The following is a 26,593-nucleotide window of genomic DNA, read 5'->3' as shown; positions in this document are numbered from 1 at the left end:
TAAATAAAAAATTCTGGTAACCAACTAACAAACAAACAAAGTCTCTTATCTCTTCCTCTGAATTACAGTCCACATGGTGTTTAAAAACAGAGCCTAATATGATGATGTTCCTTCCTCTAGGACTTGGTTTGTTATACAGTGTATTAGTTTGCAATCGGCCACAACTGGCTAAAGCTTCAAGGGCTTAGGCCAAGGCCAGCCAACTTTTGTTTGCTTTATAAAAGGCTGATAAACTGGTGTCAATTCATTAAAATGAAGAAACTAAGGACCAAGCTTTTGTAAACAATCTATGACAAGGACACAAGTGAATTTGATGAACATAAGGCAGGAATCTTTATGAAAAGGATAACAAAATTTAAGAAAGGTGGAAGGGAAAAGGCAAGGAAGGACAGAAAAGGAAAAGGGTGTAGATGATCAGTAATTTACCAGCTTTACCAGAGCACAACCAGCTCCTCGAAAAGCCAGTCTCCTCATTATGTCTGAAGGCCAAGTGAAGCCAGTGGGAGAAGGCAGGGCTTTAGAAGTGCTGATTCAGTGTTAATATATTCAAAACTGAAAGAGAAGAAAAAGGCAGAGACGGGAAATAAAAAGAAGGGTCAAAGGAGTAAAAATGAGTACGAATAGACAGAAAACATTCAAGCAGAACTGCTAAAGATACGAGATTGGAGAAAATAGGCATATCAGTTTTCTCACGCCAATCAAACAGCTGCAAAGGCTCAGGCACTAACAGTATCTGATATTTCTTCCATTTTAAAACCAAATGCTTTTCACATGCATAAAGATGCCTCACTGAGGTTCCTCTTTACTCACACGGAATGACTGTCAATTCCAGGAACGAAGCATGCCTGCCCAACTGCACCCTAGTCAATAAGAGCAGAGTTCAATCACAGAGCTGGAATGGAGAGTGAACACATGTGGAAGGCTTACATGTGACACCAAGTGTTAGCAAGCTGGAACAAACCAAGAATGGCTCATGTGAGCAGAGTATGGAAAACTCCTCCTCGTCAAAAAAATTCAGAGAGACATTTCTTTCCAAAAGTCCTATCAGCACTGAAAAGATATCACATACAACTTTAGAAAGGTTAAAAAAAAGCCTTCGACCATTTGGCAGGTCAAAATTACTTTTATAAATAATCCGCTGAAAATCAAATGACAAAAGATGTAAATCATTGGGGAGGGGGGTGTTTAGACCACACAATATTCAAAACTCCTTGACTCATTAATTTACTTTGATAAGAAAAAAAAAAGATTCAACTTAAGGATAATTTTCGAATATTTTCTCATCCAAGGAACACATTTTAACATGTATTTTGGAAGTTTGGCTACAAAGGCAATGTGGCCAGGTGGGTGGGAGGGGCAATAGGACCTGAGCTCAGAAGACCAGGATAAGAGACCCAGGTCTTCCATCTCTGTTTGATGTTGCTTGAGTCACAACCTTTCAGATCTGTTTCTTTATTTCTAAAATGAGAACAGTAGTGTACATATCTCCCTTGGATTGTTATGACAGTGAAAAATGTATGTGAAATCACTTTGAAATGTCAAAACACAAAAAAAATGTTAAGTTTTAACTCTAGGATTGCATGCTGTCTTGGGCACAGGAACAGCACTTTATCCATTTTTGTAGCCTGACTTATAGCATAGTTTCAGTGATCAACTTATCTATTTAATAAGACATATTAAAAGTGCACTTAAGTGAGACATTAAAAAAAAAGTTTGCATAGTTTCAAAGGACTGTGAGCATCCATTCAGTAATTCTTTTTCTATAAAGAGAAAAGATTCTGAAACTTAGTTACAAGTTTTTAAATGGCACTGATTACAGTCAGATGTCCAAAACTCTAACAACCAATGATAAATTACAGTGGACAGTAAAGAATAACTTTACAATGTGCAACTGGGAAAATATTTACTCAGTATAGCCTAATGGTGTATTTTGACAGTTTAGAGACTTTTAGTACTCTCCTGTATTTCTAGTATTTCTTAGTACTGTAATACAGGTTTAAAACAAAAATCTTGGAAAACAGAAGATTCAAAAAGGGGAAAAAATCGCTTATAATCCAACTTCCCAGAGAAAAAGCACCCTTAACGTTGGCATTCACAGCTTTCAGTATTTATTCTATGCCCTGGTTGCCTTTTTTTTGTTTGTTTTTTTAAAAAGCATGAACAAACCACATGTATTATGTTGCAGCCTGTGTTTTAACTTAGGGAATATTCTCCCAATTCAGTGTTCTCTCACATGATGCTGGATGCCTTGAGAGTAGTCTATCATACAGATAGCAATTTACTAATCTTGGCGATTTGCATAGAATATCAATACTTAAGATATTCTGTACACTCCCAAAGCCAAAGAAAGTGGTCAAAGCCCTTCTATTTATCCACACATATTTATTACTGATTTGACATACTTCTTCAAAAGATACCTTCCAATCTTCCTTGGGATCTAAAATATGGGCAATCTGTTAACAGGTGATATGGCAGAAATTATACTACTCTTTTGTATTGAGTCCAATTTGCTTTTGAGTTATATTTGGGAAAAGAGCTCACTACTAAATGGAAAAAAATACCTTGAAATCATTTTTGAGGAGTCTTAGTTTGCTGGAAAATAAGTTAATAAAAATGCTTTACTCCAACATATGTTTCTATAATTGTAATAATTTCTATATCCACTATACCGTGTATTTGTCATTTGCTTTTCAGGATCTCTTCCACATTTTTGCCAATCTTTCTTCCTCTTTAAGTCACCAATTTCTACCCTGCAATAACAAAACTATGCTTCTTTCTCAGTAAAAAAATTTTAAAAGACGAAAAAATAACCAGAAACACACACAATTTGAAAATCTCGATTCTTTGTGGTGTTGCATATAAGAAACTATACCTGGGCTCCACGATAAATACAAGTCCCATTGATAAAAATACTCAGTCTGAACAGAGTCATCCAGAAAGTACTAAAAAAAAAAAATTTTACTAGGAGAGTTTGTGTCTGAACCGTCAACAAACGACAACAAAAAAAAGGAGGCCCTGAGCTGCGGAGAAAATGAAAGACTTTCCCAACCTGTCACCGGTACGGGGAACTAAGGGAAACGTTGACAGTTTTGAAGCTGCCCGCGACGAGAGCTCGGCCAGCCGCGGGGGGCGGGAAAGCGGGGCGCGGGGAGTTTCCGGGCCGCTGCGCGCCTTTGTCCCGGCAGGCAGGTGCGGCAAGGCTGCCAGGCGCTTCCCGAAGCCCGCCGCCATGCCCCGCCCCGCGCGCCCGGCCCGACCGGCGCATCCCGACGGCCGGGGCGGGGCCTCCGCCGCTGCTCCCGCCCGCCCGGGCCCACACAAAGGCCCGGCAGACGGCTGAGAGGAAGCGGCCCCGCCCGCCCCGGGCCCGGCCTTACCCAGCCGCTCCGCCGCCTGCAGCCCCGGCCGCGGTCACCGACCGACGCGCCCCGCCCCGTGGCCGCCACGGCTGCTGCTATTGCTCCTCCGGCCGCTGCCGTCGCTCCAGCACCCGCCGCCCTCACCCCTCCCGGTGCCGCCGCAAAGCCAGCCCCGCGGCCGCCAAGCGAATCTGGCTCCGCGCGACACTGCGTGCGCGCGCACGCGGGCAGGCGGCGGCGCGCTTTACGGCGGCAGCGTGAGTGCGTGACGCTCGCCCATGGTCTCTGTTCGCACGTGGCGCCTGCGGAGGCGCTTGTGGCTGTGATCGCTGCTGCAACAGCGGGCGCAGCCCTTTCAACTTACAGTATGAAGCGGCCGAGTGAGTGTGGTCAGGGGGCGGGCTTGGAGGGGCCTCTGTGTCTGATGGTCGACGAACCCACCAGGGCGCTCCTCTGCGGCTTGGTCTCTGGGGAATGGAGGGCTGGCGGGGAGGCCGTAGCCCTGATCCCGCCTAGAACTGGGGGTTGGAAGGCTCCACGTGAATCGCGGGCCTGTGGTGCAGAAAGAAGGCTGGGCCCCAAGGGTGAAGGTCGGGCCAGAGTCTCGTGAGGACCCAGTCAGTGTCTGAGCCAGGTTTCAGGCGCAGCGTTTTCCCTTGTGCGGCCACGTTTGATCCGGCCTTGGTGAGATCTGAGAGCCGCCTCTCAACCCCACTGTTAGCTCCTCCTTTGTGACTCGTGCTATTTGATAAGAAGTGGCTCTATTTTTGGATCTTATACGCTCCTGTGTGCTATCCCAGTATAATCTGGGAAGAGTGGGAGCGAGGAAGTTGGGCTCTACAACGGATCTGTTGAATCAGTCTTTGGGACTTGAGTGGTCCGTGTTTATTTTTACCACACACCCACAAAATATTTTTTAATTCATTTATTTTTATTTTTGGCTGCGTTGGGTCTTCGTTGCTGCGCGCGGGCTTTCTCTAGTTGTGGCGAGTGGGGGCTACTCTTCATTGCAGTGCTCGGACTTCTCATTGTGGTGGCTTCTCTTGTGGAGCACGGGCTCTAGGCATGCGGGCTTCAGTAGTTGTGGCTCGCGGGCTCTAGAGCGCGTGCTCAGCAGTTGTGGCGCACGGGCTTAGTTGCTCAGCGGCATGTGGGATCTTCCCGGACCAGGGCTCAAACCCGTGTCCCCTGCAATGGCAGGCGGATTCTTAACCACTGTGCCATCAGGGAACTTCCCCACAAGATCCTTAAATTAGGTTTCAGAGCCAGTTAATTACTTAACGCAAACATAGATGTGACCCTAGAGCGCAGTCATCAAAAACTAAAACTGATCATTTGTGGATAAAGTGGATTTTAAAAAACAGTAAATAGGGCTTCCCCGGTGGCTCAAGAGAAGCCACCGGAATGAGAAGCCCGCGGTCACCACAACTAGAGAAAGCCCATGCGCAGCAATGAGGACCCAACGCAGCCAAAAATAAATAAATTAAAAAGAAAACAATAAATTAACCCTTTTGTGATATGTTGCTTTGCAGAGTTAAAGAAAGCAAGTAAACGCATGACCTGCCATAAGCGGTATAAAATCCAAAAAAAGGTAAGTCTTGTTCTTGGAAGAGTTATACCAAGTATAATGCTAAACTTATTTCTGCCCCATCCCTTCTCCACAAAGAGGTCTGGATTAATATTGGTATGATTTCACCTCAAGAAATGGAGGTTGGATAGACTATGACACAAGCTCTTAAGCATCAGAAGTAATTCAGTGATAAGAGTCTAAATTTTGATCAATATGGTAACAATTGCTGCAAAAAGAATCTCCTGGTGACTTTTTCTTGCTGTTTCATACATAAGCATGTGTGTTCTCTGCATTGTTGCAGTTAAAGTTCTATGTTTCTGGGTCATTTTACAGATATAAGTAAACTGCAGCCAGATTGGTTACTCACATGAATTTTGTTTAGTATTTTTGTTAACTAATAAAATTTTATTACGATAGGTTCGAGAACACCATAGAAAATTGAGGAAAGAGGCTAAAAAACGGGGTCGAAAGAAGCCTAGGAAAGACCCGGGAGTTCCAAACAGTGCTCCTTTTAAGGAGGCTCTTCTTCGGGAAGCTGAGCTAAGGAAACAGCGGGTAAAATGCATCTAAAATGTTCAACAAGTGATGTGTGGGTGTGTGTATTTTTTTCAAAGTAAAGTTACAATATCAGGTCACTTTGGCTCTCCCATTTATTTCTCTTGTGGCTTGAACACAGCTTGAAGAACTGAAACAGCAGCAGAAACTTGACAGACAGAAAGAACAGGACAAGAAAAGAAGACTTGAAACTGACCCTGCTGTTGAGCTATGTAACATAGAACCTGTGAAAGAGGTAATGATTACAGTCATGAAAAATGGAGAAATAGGTTACATCTACTGACCTACTAATTTTGTGTCCTTTCCCCTTGTCTTTATCACCTAGGAATTTGGGCAATGCAAAGCTAAGAAAGCCAAGTCAAGCAAACAGAATCCGAAGAGGCTGTATTGTCAGGAACTTAAAAAGGTATCATAGTCTAGGTTAGTGTCTAAAAGTGGTAATGAGGTTTAAAAGACTAGAATGTTTTTTTTTCTTTCTCTCCTGACACCAACCTTGTAGAGGTGGAAGTAGAGTTCTCTTGAGCAGGAAGAATTCTTCAGCAAGTTGGCTTACTGATATGTTTAACTGAAGGAAATACTCTTATGGTTTTAATTTTTTTGCTTGGGAACAGTTCCCCATAAGCATGATTTACAGAAGTGGCATTTTGTGATAAAATAACATTATGACACAGTGGCTTTTTAAATAGAAGGAAATACTTTAGAGGAGCAGTACAAAAGTAAGAGTCTCTAAAGTACTTTGCTGAAACCTAAGTGAAGGAGGTCAAGGGGATGTCTTGGTGTAGCACTGCCATCCCCAACACCTATTTTCCTAAGGTCACTCCCTCCTGTGAATAGACCCTGACTGTGTTTCTCAGCAGCTCTTGGTAGGGCCACAAAGGTCTTTCAAACTACATAACTCAGAATGGGAAGATTATACATTTAGATAGTTGGGAATGTTTCCACTCTTGAAATCCACTTTGATCAGAGGCCACTGAACAAACTTATGTCTTATTGTCATGTAAGAAATAAACATGTGAACATCATTCACACCAAAGTGAAGATACGAGATTCAACTCTGGGGCTTCCCTGGTGGCACAGTGGTTAGGAATCGCCTGCCAATGCAGGGGACGCAGGTTTGAGCCCTGGTCCTGGAAGATCCCACATGCCAGGGAGCATCTAAGCCCGTGAGCCACAAATACTGAGCCTGTGTGCCACAACTACTGAAGCCCGTGCGCCTACAGCCCATGCTCCGCAACTAGAGAAGCCACCGCAGTGGGAAGCCCGTGCACTGCAATGAAGACTAGCCCCTGCTCACTGCAACTAGAGAGAGCCCACGTGCAGCAACAAAGACCCAATGCAGCCAAAAAAATAAATTTAAAAAATTTTTAAGCGATTCAACTCTGAGCTCACCCTGTTGCAGAGTAGACAACGCCAGTGTACTTATGTGGAGGGTGGTGCCAGAGCAAGGGATGGTGTTCTGATAGCTTCTGCTTTGACAGGTGATTGAAGCCTCAGATGTTGTGCTGGAGGTGTTGGATGCCAGAGATCCTCTTGGTTGCCGGTGTCCCCAGGTAGAAGAAGCCATTGTCAAGGGTGGACAGAAAAAGCTGGTACTTGTATTAAATAAATCAGGTAGGCGAAAACATTGCTCTTTATATTCCATATGCACTAGTGAGGTATGAGGAAAACATCTGAACAGTCTTGATTGTCTCTGAAGACTGATAAGATCCAACTCTGACCTCAACAAAACCAATGCACATGCGTGAGCTCTTATTGCCAAAGACAGTGCTGGGCAGTGGGGTGGAAATTTTTTTTTTCCCCTTAATTACTATATTATACTTATTTATTCATTTATTTACTGTTATGTTGGGTCTTTGCTGTGTGTGGGCTTTCTCTAGTTGCGGCGAGCGGGGGCTGCTCTTCATTGCAGTGTGCAGGCTTCTCTTGTTGCGGAGCACGGGCTCTAGGCATGTGGGCTTCAGTAGTTGTGGCACGAGGGCTTAGTAGTTGTGGTGCACGAGCTCACTTGCTCTGTGGCACGTGGGGTCTTCCCAGACCAGGGCTCAAACCCGTGTCCCCTGCATTGGCAGGCGGATTCTTAACCACTGCACCACCAGGGAGGTCCTGGAGATGTTTTCTAGAAGCGAATTAACTGGTTTGTACTGTTCTTTCGCTATTCAGTACTTAACCACCTTGTCTTATTTAAGAGTGTAAGCTTTTATGCTCAGCTTACTGTGTAGTATATTTCACGTAGGAAATGATGACAGTGCCACATTCTTCACATCTGCACAATGTCGACATGTGGCACTATTTAGATGAGACATGATTATGTATCTGGGTTTGAGCAGCAGGGACAGAAACACCCAGAAACAGAAACCTGTGAAACAGAAAGTAAGGATGGGATCTAAAATTACAGTTGGGGTCAGTAAACATGGCTCCTACCTGATAGTAAATTCTGGAAACATAGCCCTAAGGTTAGTATGGTAATATTCTAGAGGTTGACTTAATCCTGAAAGGATGAGCAATGCAGAGGGGAATTAAAGAAATACAGAGGTGTACATACTGAACTCTGTTAACCAGAAGCATGGTAGGCAGCTGACCCTCTCCCCATCTTCTAGTTCAGATACTTTTGAAAAAACTGGGAAAAGGCAAACCTGAATGAAATCCATAGTTTACTAGACTTTGCAAATTTATCTCAACAAAATGACCAAATTGGAACAGTGTTTTATTCCTAATCCCTTTCAGATTTGGTACCAAAAGAGAATTTGGAGAACTGGCTAAGTTATTTGACAAAGGAATTGCCAACAGTCGTGTTCAAAGCCTCAACAAATCTGAAGGACAAAGGGAAGAGAATCAAGGTACCCTTAATTTAATGGTGGGAAATGTGGTTCTTTCATCTTTCAGATGGGTGAAATATGATGAGTGTACAAAATCTTGATTAAAAAATGAAAACTTTTAAGATCCAACTCTGATTTCATCCAGGGATAATCTGAAAGGCAATGGAATGTGGTGATTTTAATAGATGGGCTCTGGAGCCAGATGGCTTGGGTTTTGTCTGGTGGATTGTCAGAAGTAGTTAAACTAATTATTTAGAATTTTAACTTGTGAAGGTAAAGAAGAAAGCTGCTCCATTCAAAAGTGAAGTCTGTGTTGGAAAAGAAGGCCTTTGGAAGCTTCTTGGAGGTTTTCAGGAGACTTATGGCAAAGCCATTCACGTTGGGGTAATTGGTGAGTTTCAGTTCAACATATTTTATGTCTTATCTCAGTAAGTGCAACTCGGCACTATAGGTAATGTTAGCTTCTAAGAATTCTGGTTTATTTGAATTAATAATCTTTTCCTGCTTTTTCATTACCTGTGCAAGAAATGAAGATGCTAAGAGTAGTTTTAGTGTTGAAGTGAAGACGCTCAGATCCAACTCTGATCTTGCTCTAAACAGGCAAGCATAAAACAAGGGAGTGGAGATTTTATAATTACCAGCACATAATGCCTTTTGTATCTGTGGATTTCCCATTTGTAGGTTTCCCAAATGTGGGGAAAAGCAGCATCATCAATAGCTTAAAACAAGAACGGATATGCAATGTTGGTGTATCCATGGGACTTACAAGGTAAATTGAGTTCCATAATTGCAATATTTCATTATAGGTAAGTATGATTTTGTTTATTTTAAGGGCGACAGTTTTCTGTTTCTATTTACTCAACTTTCTATTTAGTGAAAGGAACAGGGTTAAGCCAGTGTTAGGCTTGGGAAGAATTGATTAGAATAGCTGCCCACAATCTAGTCTGAAAGACGAGCAAATAGATTCATAGAAAGAAAAGCTGCCTTAGAGGAAGTGATGTTTGAACCTGAACTTGAAATGAATAGAAGTCTGCCAGGTAGAAGAGGGGGGAGATACTACAGAGGAAACAGCATGTGTTTAGGTCAATATGTATGTAAGCTATAACACGTAGTGTTTTGTCTTTAGAAGAGGAGGGTGTGCTGTTATGGTTTTAGATAAACACGAAGCAAATGATGATAAAATGGATCTGACAGACTGTGCTGAGTTTGTTCAATCCAACCCTGAGCTTCGTTGTGTCTCTTGGCCTTTAGGAAAACCAGTGCCTGTCAGTTACCATCTTTCTTGTTTCAGGTACATGCAGGTTGTCCCCTTGGACAAACAAATCACAATCATAGATAGTCCAAGTTTCATCGTGTCTCCACTTAACTCTGCTATTGCACTCGCTCTGAGAAGTCCAGCAAGTATTGAGGTAGTAAAACCAATGGAGGCTGCTAGCGCCATCCTGTCCCATGCTGATGCTCGACAGGTAAAAAGAATCCCGTTCCCTTGAGCTCCATCTTGTCTTTCATTATAAGCATTTTTTTTAACATCTGTACTATATCAGATAGATGACAGTTTGTTTTTCTTTTTTTAATAAGGTAGTACTGAAATTTACTGTCCCAGACTTTAAGAATTCTCTGGAATTTTTTACTTCATTTGCTCAGAGAAGAGGACTGCACCAAAAAGGTGGAAGCCCAAATGTAGAAGGTGCTGCCAAACTGCTGTGGTCTGAGTGGACAGGGTAAGGCTTCTTTCTGTTGGCTTTTTGATGACCACATAGAATAAAGGAACTGATTTTTGACACACTTTATTTTTAATACCAGTGCCTCCTTAGGTTACTTTTGCCATCCCCCTACATCCTGGACTCCTCCACATTTTAATGAGAGCATTGTGACAGACATGAAACGGGGCTTTAACCTGGAAGAACTGGAAAAGAACAATGCACACAGCATACAAGGTAAGCACGGCTTGTGTTTAACTACTGTCTTCATAAGCTGACAGGCCAATAAAGGTCTCATCTGTTTACACGGGCTGTTTACCTTTCCTAGCCATCAGGGGCCCTCGTTTAGCCAGTAGCATCCTTTTCCAGTCATCGGGTCTGACAAATGGAGTGATAGAGGAAAAGGACATACCTGAAGAATTGCCGAAACAGAAAGAACGGAAGCAGGAGGAGCGGGGGGACTATGAAGATGTCAACACTGACCAGGAATGTGTTGACGAAGAAGGTGATGTAAGTATGTTGTGCGTGAGTTGTTTAAGCTGAAGTAAGTTTTCTAGCATTACAATGTACAACAGAGGGGAAGGGGCTGAAGGAAGAAATAGAAATTAAGTATTTCATGACTTTAAAAAGCCTCGTACAATTTAGAAGTTTAAGGCTTGCAATCATTAGTCTTGATTTTGTGCATCCATTAATGTGTACCTCCAGAGGCGTTTTCTGGGTATGTAATTAAATTGGATTAATGAGCACACAAGGGCTTACTAACACTGTTTCTCTGTCCCACAGGAAAAGAGCTCAGACATGTTCCCTGAAGAAGAGGCCTGCGAGGCACTGCCTGAGGACTCTCAATCAGGTGAGTTGGGTGGAGGGATCTTCTAACAAAGCAGTACAGTAGCTTTTATTTTTGTTTTTAAACACCTCCTTTTTCTTTCCAATACAGATAAGCAGTCTGCACCACCTTTCATCTTGGATAAAATGACTGAAGAGGAAGATGATGCTTATGATTTCAGTACAGATTATGTATAATAGAACTTTGTCCTTATATAATGGTGTTTTGTTGTTGGTTTTTAACATTGTGAGCAGACTGCTAAGCTGTTCTCTGCGTGTGATGTACCAGTTTGTTACAGTATGACATAAGCTGTGTAAATTTTGTGAATGTGTATATAATGATATATTCATTTTAAAAAATCAGGCAACTTAGAAAGTATCTAAATTCTATAAAAAGATATCTCTTAAACAGTGAGTGGATAGAAGTTAAAACATACCTTATTGAAACATGTAGTTTTACTTTATTTACAGATTCGGCCACAGGTCACAAAATTAAAACCAAGCAGCAGTGTTGAACTAGCTGTACCAGCCGTATCTAAGTACATTCACCTCTGGTCGTTCAGCACCGTCAGTAAGCAAGCTCTTGGTAAGGCAGATGGAGGCATATTTATAGTCTGTCTGGGAAGCTGACTGCCAGATGGGGCAGTTTGTCCTCTTTACCCAGCTGAAATGTCCCTTGTCCCTTTGTTGCTGCAAACAGGCATTGAAGCCTAGCAAGTGTTACTTCCCACACATACTGTCTTCCAGGATTTCCTGAGAAATGCTTATAGCATATTTATTTACTTTATATTTGAGATCTCCACATGTCTTCGGATTAGGCTGAATTTGCCTGTTGGGTCTGGAATATACCATTTTTCCCAGACATCAGTATATGAAGCAGTTCTTCCCCATGGCTTAAAGTGCCCATTCCAGTGGAGTAGCTTGGCAGCCTTAACAAACTGGGGTGAATATCGTTTTCCAGCACTGGAACCTTACATTTAGGAAAAAAGAGCCAAATGACTATACTAATCAGACACAAGACTGCAGGAAACTTAAGGGAAACAATATATTCCATCCCTGAGGGTGGTCCTTTAGACACTTTATTAGCTTAGGCCCTTGGTTAATTATCTACTTACCAAGGTGGCGAACATTCCACATAGGGTCGATGGTGGAGTGCTGCCGATAAAATACGATCAGCAGAGGTGGTGTTGTGATGCTGCCAGCCAGTGTTCTACTGTACAGCCCTTCTCTTGGTGGGACAGATAACAAATGAAAGCTGTTAGTAAAGAATCCTAATTCCTGTTAGTGAAGACCACCAGGGTTGAAATAAGAAAAGAGTGTTCACAGCTAGGCCAGTTACATACTTACTCTACATTGAGTTTCATCCATTTTTCCAGCTGGCTAGTTATATTCTGTCTTTTCCATTCTGTCAAGTTTGCAACAAAAACTCCAGGGTTAAATGAGCAGGTGCTGGCTTTCATGGAAAGCTTACGAATTCTTTCCTTTTTATAGTCAAGATATCCAATGTAATTGTACTAAAAACACAATTGGGATATATAGTATGTTTAATGCTTCAAACAGTAATTTGATAACTGTTCTGCTTACTTATGACTTCTCAGATTATTAAAAAAGGGCTCTACATAAAGCAAATAAAAGTGACACTTGGGATTGCAAGCTAGACAACAGGAACCTAAACATTAAGCCAGATGTTCAAGGAGAATTAGGTTGTCTAATCTGTGAACCAATCTAGGAAAGCAGCCTTGAGTTTTGGGATGAAATAATTGGTGAGTAAAATGTAGCTAAAGATTTAGAATTCCCTGATTTTGCTGCCTCTCCCCATTGACGTGAATTATAGGGAGTGGAATGTCTATTTACGCGGTCTAATAAGTAATTTACCTGGTTCCCTGCTCCACGGATGACTACTTTAGTAGAGGATGAATCACAATCTTCTGAAAATGCAGCTGCATGTCCTGGCTTCAATGGTGTATTATACAGGGCAAGAATATCACCTGAAACAGATAAGGGTAAGATTTACACTGGAAGTTGCCCCAAGATTCCCTATTCCTCCCACTTAGGATGGCCTTTTATAGGATATCATAAATAAGACAACCACTATCGCCCACACTGGACAGAGAGCAGCACTGATGGTGACATTCTTTAGTACCTTGTACAATTACATCATCGTCCATATATATGGCCTTCTTTGCGCTGGGGACCAGTATTGGCAAGTAGAACCTTGCAAAGGTTAACTGGAAAAGGAAAGAGGCATTGGCACAAGATTTGTCAGTGGCTGTGCTTTTGTTTATTAGAAACTCCCAGAATGCTCTCGGTATCCATGCAGGAGAAGACAGCCAAAGGTCTCTGAACTTCCAGGTTTGGTCCCCAGGGAAGTACTAGTACTGTACCCACAGTTACCCAGGTATTCCAATCGTTTCATAATACTACCAAGTACAAACAAGGATGCATGGAACTCACTGGTTTCATGGAATCCCCCTGGTCAGGATCCTCCTTTACTTTCCCTTCCAAAAGTTTAGTGTCAAAATTCACAATTTTGTACCTGATGCTTTTCAGGGTACTGCTGCTGAGCCAGGACCTGATGAAAATAAACCACTAAATATCAGTTTTAAGTAATCATGTCCCAAACCACAGCCATATCTCTGCTTTCCAATAAGACCATAATGCAAGAGAAATCCTGAGGACAAAATAGGTGTCTTCAAGCCCCTTCACCTCTGAGCTTTGGTTTCCTCATCTGCAGTGAATTTACCCACTAAAGACCCTTCCTGAACCAAGATTCCATGGTGATAGTGCACCCAAAGGCTCATACTTTTGATCACTCTTCTGACACTAAAACTGCTGTAAAAAAAATTCATTATGGAATTGAGAAGATCCTTTCACCACATGGATCATTTAACATTTGTCCCTCCAAATACATCAGTGAAGAAAATGAGTCAAAGTATGATGGTAGTGAAAGCTAAGTTATCAACAAAGCTGGTAAATCAGTCTGTTAATCTACACACTCATTATTCACTGTGTTGGCTGAGTGATTTCTACCTGAGTCTAAGGTACTGCCTGTAAGAAAAGTCAGTATTCCCTAAAGAGGTGTTGCACATTTTTCCTAGGCCCATTTCTCATCAGCGTTTTGTGGATATAATGTTATTTCTGTAGTCTATTTTAATGCAATATTTCTTTCTACATTGTTTTAGATGATTTCTTGAGTTTTTAAAATATGGAAAAATAATTCGTAACAACTGATGAACAACCATGGAGAAAGGCACAAGAACAGATGTTTTAGAACTTTGACCACTATTAACCTGTTAGATAAAATGTTTCTTGGAATAAACTTCGTAAATCTTAATTCAAAGCATCTTTCAAAACACAGTTAAGACATCCATCAGATTGAGTTTCTATTAATCACAAGTTACAATAGTAAGGATCATTTGCTGAGCGATTATTATGTCGTAGGTGTTTTCATATATTTTTTCATTTACTTGACACAATCCTCTAATCTAGATATTTGTACCCCGTACTTACAGATGAGTAAATGGGTTCCAAAGAGTTAGGTAATGTTCCCCACTATGGGCTAAAATTTGGATCAGTGTCTATGCTCACTTCACCATACTACCTTGCCATTGCTCCCATGTCCCTTCCCACTCTAGACCAGAACTACTCAAGAGCATGTTCTTGAAATAAGGAACTTGTAAGAGAATGTAAATCAACACCTTACTTCCTTCATTGAGAAAGTCTTATTACCAAAAAAAAATCCACTTAACTATGCATAGTAACGCAGTTGATTTACATCTTGGCACAGTTTTCTTACATGTTTTTGCTATCATGGAGACATGTTTATGGTACAATCACATGGAAGAACAATGCAGTTTACATGTGGTATAATTATATAGGAAAAATGTAAACACTGAAAAACATATTACTGGATTGGCAGCTGGCCTGCTCTTAGAGCATCCCTTAGAAGCAGAATCATCAGGGAAGCCGAGCTCACCGGAGATGGTCTCCTGTACCGTTGAGTGTAACAATGTAGAAAATCACACTGGAGCGAGTGTTGTGCTGAATACTGTTTATGGCTGCAATGGCCCCCCCAAGCCTATCTTCAGATGCAGCAATGACCACAGGAATCTCCTCTTGTCTCCCATCTACCGCATGCTGGGGAGCATTTGGGACAAAGTCTACAGGCTGAAGCCCCACAATTCCTGAATCTGCAAAGAACACACACAGAGAAGGTACTGTGATACAAACACAATCTCAAGAGCCTTTGATACAGAGCCCAAGACATGAAAAGAGGTAAGCTGAGAATTATGATACTTACACCTCATTCTGCCTCATTGTAATGTGAAGCATATAGCCCAGAAATTGTGTTTTTCCTGTATGTAACCAGGCCTTTGGAAAAGCATTTTTAAAAAAACAGGCAGACAATTCTGATACATTACTGGTAGGAATATAACAATCTTTTTAGACTGTATTTGGGCAATTTGTATCAAGAGCCTTAAACAGGTACATGGCCTTTGACCCAATAATTCCCCTTGTGTCTCTTAAGGACATCTGAGAGGTAACCAAAAGTCACAATTTTATTTACAATTGTGAAAAACCTAGAAACAGACTAAAAAACAGTTGTTTTTCAAACTGTGAATTGTATCCCACAAGTAGGCATGAAATCAATATAAGTGGATCGCAATCAGAACATGAGTAAGAAAACAGTTCCTGAATTGGAATAGAACAGTGACTTAGAAAATATCAGAATGCATCACATACAGCAAATGCAAGTATTGTTTTGTAAACCTTGCTTTTTATAATAAGTTTGTTCATTTACTCATTCATCATGCATTGAACACTGAATGCCTACTATGTGCCAAGCAATATCTAGGCACCAGGGTTACAGCCATGAATAAGATGGTCAAATCTTTACCATTGTGTAGGGCAGATAGACAATAAATACATGTATGTGTCTGCTGTATGTAACACATTCATTATTGTGGGGTTGCCATAAAACAAATCTGAAAGTCATTGTACCAAAAGACTTTTTCCTATGGCAAAAAGTAAACTATGTGACATTAAATTTACATATGAAGAGTTTTGTCATGGTGACGTACTTAGGATATAATTATGTGAAAAACCATGTCATGTGTAGTTTATATATAGTATAATCTCAACTGTATAGAAAAAAATACAGAGAAAAAAAACCTGGAAGGTACTAACACAAAATTTTAATTATCTCTAGGCAGTGAAATCATTTATTCAATGAATATTTAGAAGCACCTCCTATGTACCAGCCACAACTGTCCTCATGGAGCTTGAATGCTATTTTCTTTTTTACATATGTTCCCACCAGAAGCATGCATTACTTTATGCAAATATATATGTATATATAAAAACACACACACATATATACACTATTATAAAAACATGCTATCAGAGCACTCAGTGAAAGTTAAGGAAAAGCTATTAGTCTTTTCTTGCTCTGGTGAAGTACAGTGGGTGACAATCCAAAAATGATTTTTGAGAAACACTCTGAAGCCTCAAACATCCCTCAATACCAAGGCAAAGCAGTATAAACAACTAATCTAAAATAACTGGCAGCGGAATTATACAATAGTGGTCTTTTAAATCAGGTGACAAGGCTTTGTGGTTTTGTTTTACTACTAAAGACCTGCTGATATGGTTTCATGTGTTAAAGCAGAGTAACAGGTAAAGGAAAGTAACCAGACCGACACTCTAGTGAACAGGAGGCATCAAACACGAGCAACACCCACCTGTCCCCACATTCTGAAGCCCTGCCCTACTGAAATGTCTGTAGATAACAGCCCACAGTGGCTTTCTCCAAGGCCTCTGATTTGGTAAAAAGGAATCTTCTGTGAGATCAAACCCTCAGCAAACAACTGCCCGGCAAGGAGAAGGGGACAGGCTGCAAGAGCACAATGAGTGCCACCTGCCTTTCTGAAAGTCTTTAGTACTTCTATAAGGCCAAGAAGAAAGCCGCCTTTTCCTTGAATCTAGTGATGTAACTCAGAATGTGGGACACAGGGAATTCCAGGTCCTCAACACATGCCAAGGCATCAGTCAGGGTTCCCATACCTGAAACCTCGTTCCTCAGCAAACTGCTCAGGCCGAGGAAGTTATGGTGTAAAACCAGTAAGAAGAGAGCAACAGCCAGGACCAGGATGATAATGTTTACTGAAACAGAGGAGAATGCCCATGTTACATCTCTTCACCTTTTGACCTGGTATAAAACAATAGAACTGTAGAAAGGACATACCTTTACGGAACGACATCTTTTTCTTCTGTCTTATATAAATATTAGTTATTAACCCTACAAAACAAAAACAAGCCCCCAAAGTCAGTAGGTACATTAGAATGTCCATCAAAATGCCTACATGCTTTTTTTTTTTTTCTGGTTGCGTGCGGGCTTTCTCTAGCTGTGGTGAGCCGGGCTACTCTTCGTTGCGCTGCGCAGGCTTCTCATTGCAGTGGCTTGTCTTGTTGCAGAGCATGGGCTCTAGGCACGCGGGCTTTAGAGTGCAGGCTCAGTAGTTTCGGTGCACAGGCTTAGTTGCTCTGCAGCATGGGGATTCTTCCTGGACCAGGGCTCGAACTGGGTCCCCTGAATTGGCAGGCGATTCTTAACCACTGTGCCACCAGAGAAGTCCCACCTACACACTTTTATTCAGGTAGAAACAAGAAATGCATACGGTATTTTCTGCAAGAAACTCGTTTTGAATTAACAGTTTCCAAGGACCCAATTTGGGATCTGAATTTTTTATGGTAGTCATAATAAAATACGTCCAGTAACTTATAGCCTTGTATACCATATGCCACTAGATGAAAAGCAAAAGAAATTCTACCAGGAGGAATACCTGGAGTCTAACCACTATGGAAATGTTTTCTGAATGAATTTCTACTTAAAATTCCTAATTAGACATGGACTTCAGTTGTCTATGATCCAGTAAACCAAGGTCAGCCTCGTTGGTACAAACATCCCTGTTCCAAGATGTATTCCATTCATCTTTAACTGGAATTAAAGAAAAGAGAAAAAAGAACAGTTCCCAAATTCATTTAAAACTATAGCAGAGGGACTTCCCTGGTGGCGCAGTAGTTAAGAATCTGCCTGCCAATGCAGTGGACACAGGTTTGAGCCCTGGTCCAGGAAGATCCCACATGCCGCTGAGCAACTAAGCCTGTGCGCCGCAACTATTGAGCCTGCGCGCTAGAGCCAGCGAGCCACAACTACTGAAGACCGCACACCTAGAGCCCGTGCTCCGCGACAAGAGAAGCCACCGCAATGAGAAGTCCGCACACCGCAACAAAGAGTAACCCCCACTCGCGGCAACTAGAGAAAGACCGCGCGTAGCAACAAAGACCGAACGTAGCCAAAAATAAATAAACTTATAAAAAAGAAAAAAAAACCTATAGCAGGGAAACAGAATTACAAAAATTCACAAAATCCAATCTTGCTATCAAAAGTTTAGAGCTCTAGCCTCAAAAATTAAAAATCTGCTAAAAGAAAAAATTAGCTTTTTCTGGGGGCTTCCTCTCTGTTGGTTAACTACCCATCTCTTATGAAAGTGGTGTCTAATACTGTCACTCCGCCGGTGGTTTGTGCTCCCCAGCTCATCTGAAGCCTTCACTTTTTCAAAACAAATAATTCAATGGAAACAAGACTGTAAGTGGGGCTAAATTAAACTATTAGGTTTCTACAACAATCTCTGGGTAATGTTTCATTAAAAACATTTTATACAACCTGGATATTGTGATCCTACATTTGAGAACTTTACCCTTTTCTACTTCATCTTCCCCCATGGGAGTACCTAACACTTACATAAAGGCTATTAATTTTACAAAGTACTTTCAAATATAGCATATTTCTAAAATCAAAGTTAGTTTGAATTAATTTCATCTTAAATGAAGTGCGTGCCTATCAGGCACTTGATTTCTCAAGGCCTTTGAAAAGAAGAGAAATATATTGAAGTGCTGTTTAAAAAACTGGGATCACAGGCCAGATTACAAATTTGGGAGAACATAATTCAGACTCCCAAAGAACAATCTAAAATAAACACACATTCTTTCTCGCTCACTCTCATTTCTTTCTAGAACAGTATATGTAAAGTATATTATACCAACAAGTTTACTCTCTAAAGACTACAAATCGTTATATACCCTGAGCCATGTGTCTCTATCTCCTCTTGAGGACTGAGCCTTACCTATAGAAGGTGGCAGACTGGGGGCTGCTGAGACAGAGTTCTAACATCTGCCTGCTTGGAGCCAACTTCCACCAAGACTGGAGAAAACTATCTCACTTTAATAAATCTCATTTAGTTAATGGTATAAGGGCCAATGGTTTAGCTCAACAATGTCCACTAACAATTACTTACAGGTGGTATGTTAATTGAGAGGCACAAGTATTTGTGCTATTGTAGCTACCTAGACAGAAGAAAAACACAATCCCAGCAGCTATTTGATGTACTTAAGTAGATTCACATGGCAGAAACCACCTACTCCTAAAACTCTTCCACAGTTATCTACATGCAAAATGCCGATTATTATGGAGTGTGTCTGATCCATATTTCCTTTCCTGGTGCAATTCCTGGTAATGGAATTCACTGATCTGGTTAGAAAGAATTCTCAAAACTGTATGTACATCCCAGATATGCAATATTGGCTGTATTTTTGCAAGAGTACACAACTGTGTACAATTTGATCAGTAATATTCAATTTTCACTATGAAAAGTAGCATTTTGTCTATAAATTACAAGACCTTCACATTCCCAAATCATTCACAATACACACACATAGCAGGCATTCCCAGAAATATGGGTGAAGAAACCTTACGGGGCAAGAACACTTTATGTTTTTAACTTGCTAGCTACCTGCAATAGTACCCACATCTCAGTAGCCTTTTCTGCTTTTCTTTCTACTGCTATATATTCCCAAGGAAGGCCATTCCACTCATGCTCTGCAACCTATCCTATAATTGTTTCCTTGGTGCAGCATCAGCAAACTCTTTCCCTCTCTGCTGGATCACACACTTAGCAGCATTATCATGCTCTGGTATCTTCCAGTTAATTAAAAAATAAAAATAAAAAAGACACCACTTCCCATATCCCAGCAGACCCACAGACCCATTTCTCTGTTCACTCTCACTCTAAAAGCTTGAAAGGATTTGAAGTTCCCAGCTCCACTTTCTCTCCTCTTGTCCTCTATCCTACTTCAACCAGACTTCTGGCCCTACTTCTCCATTCAAAGTGGCTTTGTCGAGGTCACAAAAGACCAAGGTCATCTTTCTGTCCTCTTCCCATCCCCTCAGAGGCCATCAAGAAAGTTCACCGCTCCCCCTCTTCAATTATGAAATTATCTCATTTATTTGATTTCTTTGTGTCTTCCCTGCTCTAAGAAAACAGTGACCCCGGTGAAAAGTGTTTATTCGTGTATCCTTGCCATCTAAAACCATGTCTGGTAAATGGTAATAGGTATGTGATATTTGTTGAATGGTCTTGTTAATCCAGGAGCAAGGCTGGTTCTCAGCTCTGAAAGGGAACACGATCTTTGATAATAATCATGAAAACAAATTCAAACACAAGGAAAGACATGGATTCCAATGGAGATGTCTCTGAAATTGAACCTGACACGCAATCTCCTTTTCCCATGATTATCTTTATAGCTCAAATACCATAAAGGCTCTGCAGCAACTGCCACCCTGTGAAGTGCATTTAAAGAGGGATAACACAGAGGGATACATCTATTTCTGCATACGAGGGAAAGTCTGTTTAGTCTCTGCCAGACTGAAAGGTGGAAAAGGCACTAAGGATATACATCCACTTTCTCTACCTCTTCTCTGCCTAGCTCCTACTTGGCTTTCAGGAGTCTGGGGAGCCTCCCCCAAACCTCACATTCAGCTGCATCTCCCCTGAGCTCTCACATCTCCCAGGCTTCGCTACCCCAGAGTAAATCCGGCTTATATTCGTGGGGTTACGTGGCTGTCTCCTTTGACACACTCTGGGCTCTAGGAAGGCAAGGACCTGGTGTTGGTCACGGCCATGTCCTTGGCCCAATTCATGGCACAGAAAAAGCTGCCGGGAATGTTTGCTTACTGCATGAGGTCGGCAGCCGCACACCGCCTGCCCTGGAGTGCCTAGAATCCCACCGCCTGTGACCCTGAGGCGCAACACAGCACACAGGCCAGACAGCCAGTTGGGACCCACAGGCTCAGGTTTCCCAGAACAGTTTCTCTCCGGAACGTGAGTCTTCCACCTTGCTCAGAGTAACGGGGCAGGGCCTAAGCTTCTGAGATAGACGCCGGCCTCGAGAGGCAGTGCGAAACCTTTGCTGGCCTCTTTCGGGAGGCCTGAGTCTGTGAGGACGCCAGTGAAGCCGCCAAGCAGCCTGGAGGGACAAACTGGAGACTCCCCGGGTGGGAACTCTCTCCAACTCGTGCGAAGGGGCGGGCCAGGACCCGTCCTTCTCCGAGGGCATTCCCTTTCTCTGGATGATGCGTTCTGGGGTACTCTCCTCTAAATTCTGGGGGTCAATAACGTTTAGGGGTGTTTCGCAATGGGTGACGCTCCAGGGGTTCCCCCCACCCCGCGGCCCCGAGGCCAGCCGTTTCCCTCGGACGCTCCCCACGGCCTCCCTTACCTGCAGCCCGAGGAGGAGGGGCCGCTGCCCACGCCCCGGCCCGCCCCGCCAGCTCAGCGTCCCCACCGCAGGCCCCAGGGCCCAGCCCGCTGCCGGGCCGCCCGCGTCCCCTACACTCCGGACCGAGCCCGCCTGCCCGCTAGCTCCGCGGCCGCCGCGCAGTCCCGCAGCCCCCCGCCGTTAGCCGCTCGGTCCGCAAGACCGTCGCGCAGAGCAGGCGCCGCCGGGCAGCCCCACCGCTGGGGTCCTCGCCGAGAAATGTCCGTCGCCATGGAGACGGGGCGTGCGCAGGCCGCCGTTAAGCCGCGAAGGCACAGCCAAGTACAGTTTGGGGGACCTGGACCGCGGCCCTCGGCACCCAACAGCACTGACGCGAACCCTTCACGGGCGCGTGATGCCTCGGCTCGGCCGCCACCGTCAGCATCTCGGCTTTTGCAGAGAGGGCGCCGGCCTACAGCCAGCTCCGAAAGCGCGGGTCGCCTAGCGAGGGCACGGGGAGGGGCCTCGGGCCGACCGGGTTTGTGGGAGACATCCGCTTCCGGGGCCGCGGCCATCGCGACCCTCGGCTCGACAGGACAGTAGAGCTGTACGCAGGAGCTGACCCCGGCCCCTACTGTCCCTGAGTCCCGGCCGCCTTCGCTCCGCCGCCCGCTTCCTGAGCCAGTCATGTTGGAGTATCTGAGTTCCCTGCCCACGCAAATGGTGAGGGCGCTGCCCGCCTCGGCCCCAAGATTCCTACACGCCGCTCGCTAGCCTGGCAGCTCCGCAACCCTTGTCCGAGACCCACCCGGTGCTGCGCGGTTCCTACCCCGATGGCTACTTTCTTCCCCGAAATGAATCTCCTGGGTCCCCTTCTCTCTTCCCCCGCGAGGATACCCCAGCCCGGGTTCCGTGAGTTTGCTTTAATTCCCCCGGGAAACCCAAAATGTCATTCCTTGCTTAAGTTCTTGGGGAAGTCCCATATATTGGGATCGCCCTGTGCCAAAGCTGTGAGGCCAGGGCAGGAATGTACCTCTCCGGTGGTGGAACCAATTTCTGCTTTGCTCTCCTTCACCTCTAGGATTACAAGGGCCAGAAGCTAGCTGAACAGATGTTTCAGGGAATTATTCTTTTCTCTGCAGTAAGTATTGGTTTTGCATAGTCGTCTCTCCCCACCCCCACCCCAGCTTGACTGTATTTAATATACTTTCTTTGTCTCTAGATAATTGGATTTATCTACGGGTACGTGGCTGAACAGTTCGGGTGGACTGTCTATATAGTTATGGCGGGATTTGCTTTTTCGTGTTTGGTAAGAAATTTGTGGGTGCTTGGATGTTGGTGGCAACTTAGGTTTTCTGAATTGGGTTGTTTTGGTTGGCCCTAGTAGTGAGAACTGGCACCATCGTTTACCTCATCCTTCCCTTGCTATCACTGGAAAAGTAAATGCCAAATAGCATCAGATAAGGTTAAGGTACATAAAGCTCATTTCTTTTGGCAGGCGATCCAAGCAGTAATCTTAAAGTCAAACTAGACCTTAAGACCTTACGGTCTTCATATTGCTCCCTCCTCACCTTTCTTTTAGCTCTTAAAGCCATGTGTAAACAATGAGGCTTGTTCTCACAGTATCTTGTCTGGGTGGTGGCACATAGTTTTCATAGGAATGTCAGTTTCATTTTTTTTTACCTTTAGCATAGGAGTCATTTGGGAACCAGGCATTATCCATAATGCTCTTTTAAACTTTTAATGGCCATAAATGATGTGTTTTCTCTGTTCTGACCCAGCTGACACTTCCTCCATGGCCCATTTATCGCCGGCACCCCCTCAAGTGGTTACCTGTTCAAGACTCAGGCACAGACGACAAGAAACCAGGGGAAAGAAAAATTAAGAGGCATGCTAAAAATAATTGATTGCGGTTTTCATGATTGAGCTTTACTACTGCACCTGCTTTTGTTTCGTGTGACATGAGCTAAATTGTTTTCATATCCAAAACATGAGCTAAAAACACCTATGCTCAGCTGTGTACAGATTTTGTTCTCTCTATATTTCACTTTTCTGTTGGGTTTTGACTTATAAATATTTCAGATCTTCTCTTCACAATCTTCCTCTGAAATGGAGAACAGAAAACACAAGTATGCAAAGTTTCTTTCAGGTTTACAAAATAATGAAGAATAAAAGCCTCATAAATGACAGTACAATTTAACTATCAAAGTTTTATAATTCATTATGAGTCATCAGGCTGTTTTAATGTTTTCAAATAAAACTCACAGTGCAACTCAATGTCTAAAGAGTCTTTTGTTTATTGTTCTGCAAGCATGACTACTAGTAAAAGCCAAAGTTAGAAGTTTGTGGTTCGGAAAGTGTAAGAACCATTTCTCTTTTCTGAAGCTACAAGTTCCTAACATACTTTTTTTTTTCTTTAACAACAGCAAAAGCACCTATAAAAAAACTTTTGCTTTATACATTTAACATCTTATTCAATGCATGATTCATACGTGATATCTTACAGCTATGAAATTTACCACAAATGTAAATTTGTGGTAAAGTAGTATCTTGGTACCACTAAAATAAGGCTATTGCCAAGCAGAAAACATTTAATCCAGGCTTTACCTAAGGTGGTTCAAAGTGGAAACCCATAAAACTGTAAATTCCTTTAAAATTTTCCAGAGGGCCGAAGAGAAAAATGTTCTAAAGGCCTTGTGGGAGGGATGGGAGTAGAAGGATTATTACAGGTAATATTCTGTTTCTCAATACCAGGATATAGGACTTCCAAACTGTGAGTTTAAAAAAAAGGGAGCAAAGACCTTAATATAGCAAAAGTCAGGAAAGGATTCTAAAAAAGGGGAAGAAAAATAAAAGATGGCAGAAAGAAGAACAAGCATATCAATAAGTATAATAAATGTGATTATAAAGTTAAGAGCTCCCAATAGGGTTAAAAATCATGTCACCTCATGTTCTCAAAATGACACCCCAGTGGGCTTCCCTGGTGGCGCAGTCGTTGAGAGTCCGCCTGCCGATGCAGGGGACATGGGTTCGTGCCCCGGTCTGGGAAGATCCCACATGCCGCGGAGCGGCTGGGCCCATGAGACACGGCCGCTGAGCCTGCGCGTCCAGAGCCTGTGCTCCGCAACGGGAGAGGCCACAACAGTGAGAAGCCCGCGTACCGCAAAAAAAAAAAAAAAAAAAAAAAAAAAAAATATATATATATATATATATATATATATATATATATACACACAGAATGTTAATAAAAAAGGTATGGAGGAGATTTTTTTTATTCTAAGAAAATAATATGTATAACTTTATACCAATAAGTTAGAAAACTTTAGTAGAACTGATGACTTTGCAGAAAGATGTGGATTTATAAAACATGGAAGAAATGGTAAATAGCTCAGGAAGGCCAATGGTTTGCCAAAAATTTGTCCTCAGCTGAGCACTAGGACTAGATGTTTTTAGAGTTAAGTTGTTAAAAACCCTTCAAAATAAAGAAATTTCAGAAATTAGGCCATGAACCCGGGCCTAGCACCTGGCACATAGTAAAAACTAAATAAAAGTCTTTTATGTGGACTAGACAGGGAACATTTTATTATTTTATGTGTGTGTATAATTTTCATAAAAGGTAAGATATTTTTAATTGTAAAAAATGAAAATATTTCTGGAGTCATTCATGTTTAGAGTCCCTCAAATGCAGAAGTTAAAATTTACTAATCAAAACTTTTATTTTTTAAAAACTATTTGCTAGATGGGTATTGCCCCTTATTAAACAACTAATAAAATATGTGATATACAATTCTACATTTAAAACATGGGAAGACAATATCTTGATGTATAAGAAGACAAATTTCAGGAGACAAATATGTCCAACATAACTAAAAGGATCTGGACTTTACTTAAAACCTGCTGAATTAGAAAAGGAATTAGTGTTTAATGAATGTTTTCGCTGATGGAAAAATAAATCTTAAAAAGAAAAAAAAAATCCAGTATGTAAAAACATACTGATTTACTAGCCCAAAATAACTCCTAGTTTCATTTCTTGTATACCCTGAATGAGGTCCATATTAAATGGAAATAAAATGTTAAACATCTATCAATATGCAAAAAAAGGAATTCAATGCTCAAGTACTATATATAATGCCATATCTTTAAATCTACTCCCAGAATTATAAAAAAAATAATTTATCAACTTCTACTTAAGGTTATTAACAGTAAAAAGTAGTGTCACTGGATATATGTCATTTATTTCTCCTATTGCTTTCGTCACTCTAGTATAATATAAAACTTCCAATCCAGTATGTTATATCCCTGTATTCAAGCTAATTAAGTACCTTAAAAAAAATAGTTCTAGATATCAAGCTGGTTTAAGGCTCAGTAAACAGTAACCAAATAAACGTCGTACAACAGATTTTCCCTCATAAAGAATAAGATAGCCACAGGTTTTTTTCTTTTGTAATAAGCTTGCTTCATATTACTCTGTCCAATTTTTTCTAGTAAAAAAAGGCCCAACAAAATATAAGGATGGTGAATGGACTCCAGTCATTATTATAGGTTTGTTTGTTTTTGTTTAAGCCAAAAACGTTTGAAAATAGTTTCATTCTGGCAGCAGATTAGGTAAATTCTCAAAATTTTACATTATCTTCAAAAAATTTTAACTGGTGAGCTTTCACATTGTAAGTCACATACTTTTCACCCATGTGCTCCCGCAAACGTACCTATTTGGGAAACATTAAAAAAAAAAAAATCAGTATATAGTAGAAAAAAATATTTCTGTAACCTTAAAAGGGCTATTCTAAGCATGATACCAAGAGCAGAAACCTTATGGGAGAATACTAATAGTTCTGTTTACATAAAAATTTTAAATGTCAAGATACCAAAAAATAGTCATAAGAAATTAAAGAGCAAACAATAAACTAAGGAAAATATTTGCTACATGCCAAAGAATTAATACCATTAATGTATAAAGAGCTCTTAAAATCAATAAAACACAGCAATATTAGAATATTAGATTGTAAAGTAACTATACTCTAATAAAAAGTAATTTTAAAAAAAAGCCACCAAACACCTGTTATCCTTATCAGAAACCTAGACATTCCATTTCATATCACACACATGAAATGGAGAAAATAATTGAAGGGGAAAAAAACAATATTAGAATTGATAAAGCAAAATCAATCCCAT

The 26,593-nt window shown here is 41.8% G+C and overlaps 5 protein-coding genes and 3 non-coding genes across 22 annotated transcripts in view; 5 read left to right on the top strand and 3 right to left on the bottom strand.

The window, feature by feature from the left end:
* The window catches only part of PBRM1 (polybromo 1), a 95,899-nt gene extending 95,425 nt beyond the window's left edge, over positions 1 to 474 (bottom strand). For 8 of the 15 annotated variants that reach the window (XM_065886289.1, XM_065886298.1, XM_065886290.1 and 5 more), the window contains exon 1: positions 427 to 474. In XM_065886289.1, coding sequence (XP_065742361.1) covers positions 427 to 474 — 48 coding nt within the window. The remainder of the gene's footprint in view (positions 1 to 426) is intronic. The other 7 variants (XM_065886292.1, XM_065886295.1, XM_065886301.1 and 4 more) reach the window with 1 other exon arrangement.
* A 3,252-nt stretch (positions 475 to 3,726) lies between these two features.
* Positions 3,727 to 11,023, top strand: GNL3 (G protein nucleolar 3). Its single transcript, XM_065885375.1, has 15 exons — positions 3,727 to 3,739; positions 4,892 to 4,950; positions 5,347 to 5,484; positions 5,606 to 5,719; positions 5,810 to 5,890; positions 6,963 to 7,095; positions 8,209 to 8,321; positions 8,574 to 8,691; positions 8,982 to 9,069; positions 9,592 to 9,766; positions 9,879 to 10,021; positions 10,104 to 10,237; positions 10,329 to 10,510; positions 10,784 to 10,850; positions 10,938 to 11,023. The coding sequence occupies exons 1-15, from the start codon at positions 3,727 to 3,729 to the stop codon at positions 11,021 to 11,023; spliced, it is 1,644 nt and encodes a 547-aa protein (XP_065741447.1).
* Positions 7,137 to 7,214, top strand: LOC136130102 (small nucleolar RNA SNORD19). Its single transcript, XR_010656302.1, has one exon. It is a non-coding gene; the product is annotated as a small nucleolar RNA SNORD19 (small nucleolar RNA).
* On the top strand, positions 8,366 to 8,447 carry LOC136130108 (small nucleolar RNA SNORD19B). The gene has a single exon (XR_010656307.1). It is a non-coding gene; the product is annotated as a small nucleolar RNA SNORD19B (small nucleolar RNA).
* LOC136130103 (small nucleolar RNA SNORD69) lies at positions 9,459 to 9,535 on the top strand. The gene has a single exon (XR_010656303.1). It is a non-coding gene; the product is annotated as a small nucleolar RNA SNORD69 (small nucleolar RNA).
* A 243-nt stretch (positions 11,024 to 11,266) lies between the features above and the next one.
* GLT8D1 (glycosyltransferase 8 domain containing 1) lies at positions 11,267 to 21,485 on the bottom strand. The gene is made up of 10 exons (XM_065884712.1): positions 21,443 to 21,485; positions 17,070 to 17,123; positions 16,889 to 16,987; positions 14,802 to 15,015; positions 13,280 to 13,397; positions 12,969 to 13,053; positions 12,701 to 12,813; positions 12,173 to 12,339; positions 11,941 to 12,053; positions 11,267 to 11,795 (listed from the first exon to the last, which is right to left on the bottom strand). The coding sequence occupies exons 2-10, from the start codon at positions 17,083 to 17,085 to the stop codon at positions 11,605 to 11,607; spliced, it is 1,116 nt and encodes a 371-aa protein (XP_065740784.1). The 5' UTR covers positions 17,086 to 17,123; positions 21,443 to 21,485; the 3' UTR covers positions 11,267 to 11,604.
* Positions 21,486 to 21,982: 497 nt separating this feature from the next.
* SPCS1 (signal peptidase complex subunit 1) lies at positions 21,983 to 23,685 on the top strand. The gene is made up of 4 exons (XM_065884711.1): positions 21,983 to 22,144; positions 22,503 to 22,562; positions 22,644 to 22,730; positions 23,203 to 23,685. The coding sequence occupies exons 1-4, from the start codon at positions 22,109 to 22,111 to the stop codon at positions 23,326 to 23,328; spliced, it is 309 nt and encodes a 102-aa protein (XP_065740783.1). The 5' UTR covers positions 21,983 to 22,108; the 3' UTR covers positions 23,329 to 23,685.
* A 2,349-nt stretch (positions 23,686 to 26,034) lies between these two features.
* NEK4 (NIMA related kinase 4) overlaps positions 26,035 to 26,593 on the bottom strand; it is a 40,684-nt gene continuing 40,125 nt past the window's right edge. The window contains exon 15 of the mRNA XM_065885294.1: positions 26,035 to 26,127. Within this exon, the coding sequence (XP_065741366.1) occupies positions 26,035 to 26,127 (93 nt within the window). The remainder of the gene's footprint in view (positions 26,128 to 26,593) is intronic.

This window comes from Phocoena phocoena, chromosome 10 (genome assembly GCF_963924675.1).
Source record: "Phocoena phocoena chromosome 10, mPhoPho1.1, whole genome shotgun sequence".
Taxonomy (NCBI): Eukaryota; Metazoa; Chordata; class Mammalia; order Artiodactyla; family Phocoenidae; genus Phocoena; species Phocoena phocoena.
This window is presented reverse-complemented; position numbering and strand designations above follow the sequence as displayed.

What these genes read in the sequence shown, in the direction of transcription:
- GNL3 (XM_065885375.1), top strand. An exon ending in CTGTGGTCTGAGTGGACAGG is followed by an intron (nt 10,022 to 10,103) that starts GTAAGGCTTCTT and finishes TTTTAATACCAG; the next exon opens with TGCCTCCTTAGGTTACTTTT. An exon ending in GTGTTGACGAAGAAGGTGAT is followed by an intron (nt 10,511 to 10,783) that starts GTAAGTATGTTG and finishes TCTGTCCCACAG; the next exon opens with GAAAAGAGCTCAGACATGTT.
- GLT8D1 (XM_065884712.1), bottom strand. An exon ending in CGATGATGTAATTGTACAAG is followed by an intron (nt 12,814 to 12,968) that starts GTACTAAAGAAT and finishes TATCTGTTTCAG; the next exon opens with GTGATATTCTTGCCCTGTAT. An exon ending in TGGATGAAACTCAATGTAGA is followed by an intron (nt 12,054 to 12,172) that starts GTAAGTATGTAA and finishes TGTCCCACCAAG; the next exon opens with AGAAGGGCTGTACAGTAGAA.
- SPCS1 (XM_065884711.1), top strand. Translation starts at nt 22,109, where the DNA reads ATGTTGGAGTATCTGAGTTCCCTGCCCACGCAAATG. An exon ending in GAATTATTCTTTTCTCTGCA is followed by an intron (nt 22,563 to 22,643) that starts GTAAGTATTGGT and finishes CTTTGTCTCTAG; the next exon opens with ATAATTGGATTTATCTACGG. An exon ending in GATTTGCTTTTTCGTGTTTG is followed by an intron (nt 22,731 to 23,202) that starts GTAAGAAATTTG and finishes GTTCTGACCCAG; the next exon opens with CTGACACTTCCTCCATGGCC.